Below are 9,114 nucleotides of genomic sequence, written 5' to 3'. Positions count from 1 at the left end.
TATTTCGTTTTTGTAGTAGCAATACATTCTCGTGGTAAAAGGAGCTAAAATGCAAGCTAGAGGCTAAGGATCGAAAGCAATCGTCAAAGAGAAGAATTTGTGTAGAAAAGTGTCTACTATGCCGTGGTCATATCTTTGCCACGACATGGTGACATGTCAATTTGTAGAAGATTCTCAGTTGTTTGTATGAAAACTTGGATGACATGTGAAGAAGTGTCCATCACAACATGGCGAGACTTATGCCACACCATGGTGGTGTGTTTTTGGCAACTTGTAAATATGATTACTAGGTCAGATTTTAAGGCAGGGTAAACAAAAACAAGTGGTGGTGTAATTAAAATAAATTTTTGGTAAATAAAAAATGATTTTACAAATTTGTAAAACCCACTACGTGGTCCTCATATGACTATGATGTGGTGTTAATTTTTAGCCCAATTGGAACCCGTATGAATAAAGACCACGACATGGTCAATACCTTGCCACGACGTAGTTCTTTCGAGTTCAGTAACTTTCTAAAGACCTGTTAGAAATATGGTTTAGTGGCACTTGGAAATCTGAGAATCACTTTCAAATCGAAGTATTTGGGTGGTACTCTCAAATCCTCAATTGGATAAGACTCAGATAAAATCAGAGAGAAAAGAAAGAGAGAATGAGATGGTATAATTTCGTGAGTACCAGAAAAAATGACTAAAATTGGTTATAAACTTTCCTTATCTGAAAAACTGTCATATAACAGTTTTTCTCAACAGTAAAAACTGTTATAAATCCGGGTTTTGTATACGGATTAATGCAAAGTCAAAACCGGGTCAAATATCCAAAATTTGGATTTTCTGATGCATTTTTAATACAACAATATAACTCAACCCCAGCCAGGGGCTCTGCCCCTTGGACCCCGCTCCCAGGGGCGCTACCCAGGACCCCCGTTCGTTCAGGGGCTTCGCCCCTAAAAGACAATATACTTTAATACTTGATCAAACTTAAACAAGTGTGTATTCCACACCTTCCTTACTTGTTTAATATTTATCAAGATCATTTTTAGTCAACAAAGTAATCATATTACATTTAAATAACATTGATGATAACAAATCACCAACAAGACCTAAATGTTTTTTTTTTCATTTTTCACTTTCATAAACAAAAACCACACTGTATTTTCTTTGTTCTCTTCATTTTTTATCTACAAAATCGATGTTCTCTTCTCATTTTTGTGCTTTATACATCACAAAGGTATGATTTTATGCCCAATTTACTTTGTTTTGCTATATTTTGTGTTAGTTGAGGCAAAAAGGGGCGATTTTTATTGTTTGGGTTTTTTCAAATTTGGGTTTTCAATGATTAATCACGTTGAACAAATAGTGTGTAATTGTGTTTAGACATGCCTTTAGACCTTTTAAATATTAGGTTTGATTTTGGCCAAAAACATCTTTCGATTAGATACCCTGTACACCGATGTGCACCACAACCAGTAACGGATATAACCCCATTAAGTGGGGTGCATGGCCCCACTTGGAGGTGGGTCCCACAGTTTTTATTACTAAATAGTCCTCTAAAAATCTGAGTTTTACTAAAAATACCCTTTTTTGGCATCCAGTTTTACATTAAACATCTTTATTGTCATTTTTTTACTAAAAAAACCCCAAAAATAGTTTAAATTTTCAAAATTTTATACTTTTATGTATTTTTAGGACCCTGCTTAGATTTGGTTCTGGATCCGCCACTGACCACAACGTGGTGAACCTTTCACTACAACTTGGTTTTAGGGGAAAACTAATTCTATCTTTTTAATTTAATTGTTAATTTATGGAATGCTTGTTATGTTTGTTTCAATGTTTTGCAGGCAAATGGCTCCCAGAAGGCTGAATTAACCCCCCCCCCCCCGAGAGAGGAGAATCTGGATGTCCCACATATACACCCGTTTATCATTTTCCAACCATTGTTGCAGAGGACCGTTTAATCCGATATAATAACCGGTTCAGATGGCTTTATAATAGGGACTTCGCAATTTCACCTACAATTGATTGGATTTGGTTGACAAATCATGAAGTGATGGAACATGTTGAACAATACTTAGACTAAAGTGTTTATCGGGGACGAATTTTCATTCATGTGTAATGCTTGGAGGAATTTGTTTACGATTGAAGAAGTAATTTATAGGGAGTTGTGCATGGAGTTTTTCACAACAGTCGCTTTTGAAGAGAACACATTGGATCCACACTATCGGAAGGCACTCACTTTAGTCTAGGAGGACAATATCTTGAATGAATTTTGGTAAAGCTTGCATGGAGATTTGGAATTTATGGCCATAAATAAACGAGGACCGAAAATTCCACCACATTTATGGAGTCCGGGCCTCGGGATTTTTGAGTAGGAATTCAAAATTATGAATTTTGGACTACTATTGCCAACGAGCTTTATGATCCGGGAACGTCACAGGAAAGCCAAATCCAGTCACCTATTCATGGTTTTCTCCATCGTCTTATTACTTCCAGTGTCAATCACAAACTTCTTTTATTTATGGAGTATTATTAGTAATTTTCAACATCTCGTATGCTATTACCCGATTCTTAGCCGAAAAATCATTGAAACCGTGAGCGAGAAGTCCCATATATATGTGGGGGACATTTTGTGACATGACTTGCAAAATCTTATGGAATTTTGGACCCGACTATGCTACAAACTTTTACACTTATTCCAAGTCAACCCCTCACGGTGGGAAAGTTAGAGCCAATGAGAGTTGTGTTGGATGTTTGGGGTGGATTCACAATACCAGCCGAAGACCCAGAGGTGCCAACAGGAGGAGGTGACGAACCCACAACCATGTCACCAGCCGAGGCATCAGCTCATGAGCCTATTAGAGATGTACCCATGGGGGTGGGCCCACTACGGATCTTTTTTTCTATACGATTGGAAATATGTGTGGGGGCATATCTTATATGGGAACTTCACTTGATTTGATGTTTTCACACATGCTACTTGTACTACGACCAAAACACATGCCACCACAATTTGCCACAATAATTTTGAACACATCCCACAACAATTTTCTTATATCCCTACACGAGAGGAGTTATGGGCACCCGGTGGAGATGGAACATGGAAGAGCGGAGCACATCAGACGATGAGGACGACTAACTCTATCCTTTTATAGTTTTATTTTTAGTTTATGTTTTATTTGTTTGGTTTGCTTAAGACTTTCTATTTTTATTTTGTTTATGTGGTGTGTTTTTTAGTTTTTAGTTTTTGGATTGTAAACTTGAATGATTTTCTTTTTTTATTACGCGTTCCTGTTTTGATTTTGATCTTGCAGAATTTATAATAGGAGGCTAGCACTAAGTTCAATGAACAAGCCTTGTGAGTCCAACAATTATATTCAAGAGATGCGATTTAAAAAAATTATGTGGAAAACATATTTGAAGATAGAGATTACAATATCTTTCAAAGTTTATAGGGAGGAGGTTATAAATAAAATACTATATAATATTCTCACAACAAAAATAGACTTCACAAAAAACCTAATGAAAATGTAAATGTAAAGATTCCTAAAAAAAGTATTTTACTATGGAATTGTATTTTCCAACATGAATTATTGTGAACATAATTACCCTAAATGACAAAAATACAAGTTAATATTTATGAAAATATACTTTTTAATGGAGATATTTCACATGTATCATTTTTTTTTTCACAAAAATTGTAATTTCTCCTATTTTAATCGTATTTAATAAAATATTAAACAAAAATCCGCCAAAATAAACAGAATATTGATCCAACAAGATTGTGCCACGTCATCAACAATCTTGGAAGGATTATATGGTAATAAACCAGTTGTCTATCTGATCGGTATTTTACTTGGCCACAAAATGAGAGACCAGTAGTCATCAAGCTCCGCCGCTGAGAAACTCATCACCACTCAGCACTCAGCCATGTCTTGCAGAAGCTTGAGTCTGCTACTAAACCCATTCTCTAGCCGGAGCTCCCGCACCATAACCCCAGTCTCCTCCTACAAGGCACAATGCCCTAAAGTCGCGCCTCCGTCGATTCGTTCTGATGGCCAGAGCCGGAGACATCTATTGTTTCTTATGACGGCAACAACGGCAATTACGGCAATGGAGATGCCGTCGATGGCGGAGAACATAGGGCTATTTGGATTGAGGAAGAAGCTGAAGAAGGCAGAGGAAGAAGCGGTGGAGATCGTGAAGGAAGGAATTGAGTCAGCTGAGAAAGGAGTCGAAGCGGCGGAGAGACAGATCGAGGCGGCGGAGATGGAGATTGAGACGGAGGTCCGTTTCGGAGGTGGTTTGACGCAGGCGGGAGTGGTTGCCGGTGCGGAGGTTGTTGGGATTTTGGTTGCTACGTCGGTGGTTAATGGAATATTAGGATCTGAAAGTTAATTTTGAAATTCTGATTCGATTACTATCACAGATTCACAGGTAATCCTTAATCAAACTTCGATTTTCTGATTGTTGTTTGTTAATCAGTTGTTTGAATTGCATTGTATATCTGTTGATCGTGTTTGTTTCTTAAAGTAGTTTGGTGATGAATACATGATCAAATCATCAACAGCATTTGTTTTCATTTTTTCTTTTATGGAATTTACGATTAGGTAAAGTTTTCGTGATATAAATTTTTTTTTTTTTTTGTGTGTGTATCACTCACTGTGTTGTAACGTGTCACGTTTATAGACACAGAGATAGGAAAAACTCATCCGAGTACAACCATTGAAAACAATGGAGGTCCATTAGATATTGGAAGATCTACGATACTTTTTGAAAAAAAAAAAAGAGTTATTTTATTCTTTTGTTTTAATAAATTATAAATAAACAGCTATAGATAGGATACATAAATAACTTTTGTGAAAACACTTTATGATAATTGAGGTATTTTAAGGTTTTTGATTTGTTGATGTGGTGATGATCTCATATCAAAAAACTTATTGAAAAAGTAGGTGGGTGCTCTAAGATTAAAAAAAAATGTAAACTGAATTATATGAACGTTCCACGTTAACCCATCATAAGGCTTCTCTCGTGAAATATTAGTAATACTAGGTGTGAGACCCGTATATTATACGGGTTGATTTAAAAAAAAATAAACATTAAATTAAAATGTAAACATAAAATATTTTTTAATATACAACTTTAAAATAAGAAAGAAAAAATGTATTTATTGTAATTTAATATCATATATATGATATTTAATACTTTACATATATAAGTATATGACTTTAATTTTAAAAATTAAAACAAATCAAAAATTGACAAGTGAATAATATTTATTTCAAAAATACCACAAAATGACAAGTGTCAAAACTCATGAGAGATTGACACGTGGCAAAAAAACCTTCATTTATTAAAGAAGATTTTCTTTGTATATATATCAAACGCAGTGTAAACTTCACATAGAAAGAATAAAACCTCTATAATCTCATCAAAGGTCACAATTAGCACAAAATTTACCTTAACATTACTACAAATTCATTCCAACTGCACAATTATATCTTCTGTTTTGGAAAGTTTTTATAGGAAAGTTTTGTTTTAATTGACCTAACTGTTGTGTTGTAGGACCTGTTGATAAGAAAGCTCATTATCAAAACTATTTCAGATTCTGTGACTTGTATCCTAAAATGGGCAAATGTCCATATGCACTCACCTTAGTACGTACATCCCAATTCAGATCTAACCAATTGTAATTCTATCCACATAAAAGTTTATATATTTATGACATCGAGCATTGTTACAACTAAAACATTGCACAACATTTGCTTAAAAATTCTCTTTATATCCTTAATATATTTAAGTCCGTCGTAAACGTCCAAGTTGATAATATGTGCAACACATTGAGTATGGAAAAATAACATCAACAAGAAAGAGTTTATATTACAAGTTTAATTGTCTAACCACCACAACATTATTCGACACATTATCAAAGGATATAGAAAGAACTTTGTTTTGTAATTAAAGTGGTTATAAGTAAACTGAACAATTCAAACGTAATCATATGTTTAATCACTTGGCACTTTTACAAATTTAGCCAATGAGCCTTAAAATAAAAGTACAAATCTATTGAACCATGTAAAATCGTGCAAACACTACATGTTAAAGTTATTCCGAATCATCTCATTTTTAGCTAAATTCGAATATTTGTAAGTGTGTATTTGCCGTGAATAACCCAATGGGTTAGTGTTTCATTATATAGATGACTTTACAACAATAGATCCTAAATACATGGATCTAATCACATACAAAGTATATCACGAATACTAAATCTAATTGACTATGTTATCTTCTTATCTTATTTAACATTCCCTCTCAATCCCAACCGATTTGAGGTTTAGATTATGTTTTAATTTGTCTAGCATGTTGCGAGTAGTAGGCTTTGTGATACCATCTGCCAGCTGATCGTTTGAAGATATGAATCGTACATCTAGAGCTCCCATAGCTACCTTTTCCCTTACAAACTGAAAATCGACTTCTATATGCTTAGTTCTAGCATGAAACACCAGATTTGTTGTCAAGTATGTGGCACCTATATTATCACACCAAAGCACAGGTGCTCTTCTTTGATGGACTCCCAACTCCTTGAGTAATGATTGTATCCATGTAGCCTCAGTAGTGCCATTAGCTAAAGCTTTGTACTCAACTTCTGTACTTGAACGTGACACAGTGGGCTGCTTCCTTGAACTCCATGAAATCAAGTTAGGTCCTAGAAAAATTGCAAAGCCTCCCGTGGATCTTCTATAATCTATACATCCTGCCCAATCTGCATCAGTGAACACACTGAGCAGAGTTTATGATGATCTTTGAAATTTTAGTCCTACAGTTGATGTGCCTTTAATGTATCGCAATATTCTCTTCACAGCTTCCAAATGTATTGTAGTGGGTTTAGACAAATATTGACAAACTTTATTAACAGGGAAGGAAATTTCTGGCCTAGTCAACGTAAGATATTGCAAACCGCCCACTAAACTTCTATATTTAAAAACGTCTTCGTCACTAAGAGGTTTACCAAGATCTTGAGCAAGCTTATCTGTTACTGACATGGGAGTTGAAATACTTTTACAATTCATCATATTAGCCCGTTTAAGCAGATCAGAGGCGTATTTGTGTTTTACAAGAGTGATTCCCCCTGAATTGTGAAGTACTTCAATTCCCAAGAAATAAGTTAGACGACCTAGATCTTTAATAGGAAATGAAGAAGACAGTGTGCGAATGAGGTGATCAATAGATGTAGGAGACGACCCAACAATGACGATATCATCTACATAAACAAGCATGTAGATGGTAATAGTAGGCGTTTGCATGATGAACAAGGAAGTATCAGCTTTGGAATAGCAGAAACCAAGGTGATGTAATCTTTCACTAAGACGAGAGAACCAAGCTCGTGGTGATTGTTTGAGACCATAAAGCGCTTTGTTTAACTTGCATACAAACTATGGATGACTAGTGTCTTCAAAACCAGGAGGCTGCTGCATATAAACATTTTCGTCTAAGAAACCATGCAAGAAGGCATTATTGACATCGATTTGACGCATGTGTCATTCACGAGATACGGCAAGAAAGAGGACTAAGCGGATGGTGGCTAGCTTGACAACCAGGCTAAACGTGTCCTCTTAGTCTATCCCATAATGTTAAGTAAAACCACGAGCTACCAAACGTGCTTTATTGTAACGCCCGTAGATCCGGGCTAGTCAATTTAGAGATAATATGGGTCGAAAATGACTTTTCAAAAAAATATTATTTAGAATAAATAATATTAACCAAGTTTTAGATTGCGTCTCAAGGGTTCCGTACATATAAAGAACGCCGAAATCCGAGTTATAACGAATAAGTTATGGTCCGTCGAAGTTTTACGGCAAAACCGGCACGGCACCGGGAGACGTAAATAGTGAATTTTTGAAAATGACTTTTTTAGCCTTAGTGATCTAAATAAAAGTTGTAGTATACGTTAAACCGAGAACATACAAAAAAGAACGCTGAAATCTGACTTCGTATGAGGAAGCTATGAATTTTCTAAGATTTGGCTTAGCAGTACATAGCCCGAAACTCGAATTTTAAATCGAGCGGGTTTTGGCCTACACGACCTAAATGATAATTGAAGATCTCATTGTAGGAAATCAAAGGTAAAAAGACAGACGAAAACAGAGTCCGTATGGAGAAGTTATGAATTTTACTCGGACATTTAACAGTATAATCTTCTTGTACTGTTAAATTTAAGATCGGTCGAGAATTAGCCGACGGAGTCAAAATGAAAGTTGTAGATATTATTTTTACCTACGCGTGGATATAAATAATGTCAAAAACGGAGGTGGTATGTGAAAGTTACGGATTTAGAAGTCGAAAGTGTGATGTAAGAAAATGGATGATGTGACACAATCTTGGCCATTGCTTTCTCCCCAAGTCTTGCCACTATATGGTGACATGTGGCACCAAGTTCAGCCATTTTTTACCCTATAAATAGAACCTCTCCCACCTTTATTTTCTTCACACATTTCCCATTCTTTCTTGTCTATACTCTCTCTAGAACCTCTCTCTAGCCCCGAAACCCCCCGAAAAGTCTAGGGAACCTCCCTAGCACGATGCAGAATCCCCAGAGTGCTCGACGGCTCCAAGAAGAAGAGCTTTTAGGCTCGGGAACGCTGCTCCAAGCAAAGTCTGGTTTTCTAACCCGATGTAAGTGAGCTACGCCTACGTTATTTTTAATATAGCTTTTATTTAATTATAGTAACGTTATTAGGAACTTATAGTAAGTACTTGGGCTATTATTATGAGTTATATAAATATTGTTTAGCGTTTATATAATAGTAATAATAGCTAGACTATTAATTGGTCTCGATGAATAATAGACTAAACTCTTGTGGTAATAATACTCGGTTTCGTCGAAGGAAATTATTTTTAAGAATCGAAGCGCTGTCTGAGTTTGGAATCACCACCTTTTCAAGTGAGTGCATGGTCCCTTTCATCTTACACATAGATATGAAGTATTTTATATAAATTACGTGCTATGTGTTCATATTATCTGAATACTTGTTGTCTATGATGGAATAATGATTTTATACATATCGTAAATGATTAAACTGTATATTTATTTTATATCTACATAATATGTTGGGATAAAACA

At 35.5% G+C, this 9,114-nt stretch overlaps 2 protein-coding genes across 2 annotated transcripts; one reads left to right on the top strand and one right to left on the bottom strand.

Annotated features, from left to right (window-relative positions):
- The first annotated feature begins 3,841 nt into the window (after positions 1–3,841).
- LOC111877857 (uncharacterized) lies at positions 3,842–4,608 on the top strand. The gene has a single exon (XM_023874363.3). The coding sequence runs from the start codon at positions 3,924–3,926 to the stop codon at positions 4,389–4,391; it is 468 nt and encodes a 155-aa protein (XP_023730131.1). The 5' UTR covers positions 3,842–3,923; the 3' UTR covers positions 4,392–4,608.
- Positions 4,609–6,292: 1,684 nt separating this feature from the next.
- Positions 6,293–7,297, bottom strand: LOC122197171 (uncharacterized mitochondrial protein AtMg00810-like). Its single transcript, XM_042900693.1, has 2 exons — positions 6,826–7,297; positions 6,293–6,756 (listed from the first exon to the last, which is right to left on the bottom strand). Exons 1-2 carry the CDS (start codon positions 7,295–7,297, stop codon positions 6,293–6,295), a joined length of 936 nt encoding a protein of 311 aa, XP_042756627.1.
- Positions 7,298–9,114: the final 1,817 nt, after the last annotated feature.

The sequence above is a fragment of the Lactuca sativa genome, chromosome 3, assembly GCF_002870075.4.
Source record: "Lactuca sativa cultivar Salinas chromosome 3, Lsat_Salinas_v11, whole genome shotgun sequence".
NCBI lineage: Eukaryota > Viridiplantae > Streptophyta > Magnoliopsida > Asterales > Asteraceae > Lactuca > Lactuca sativa.
The sequence above is the reverse complement of the archived record's forward strand: the minus strand, read 5'-3'. Positions and strand labels throughout refer to the sequence as shown.

What these genes read in the sequence shown, in the direction of transcription:
- LOC111877857 (XM_023874363.3), top strand. Translation starts at nt 3,924, where the DNA reads ATGTCTTGCAGAAGCTTGAGTCTGCTACTAAACCCATTCTCTAGCCGG.
- LOC122197171 (XM_042900693.1), bottom strand. Translation starts at nt 7,297, where the DNA reads ATGCAAACGCCTACTATTACCATCTACATGCTTGTTTATGTAGATGAT. An exon ending in AATATTGCGATACATTAAAG is followed by an intron (nt 6,757 to 6,825) that starts GCACATCAACTG and finishes TCACTGATGCAG; the next exon opens with ATTGGGCAGGATGTATAGAT.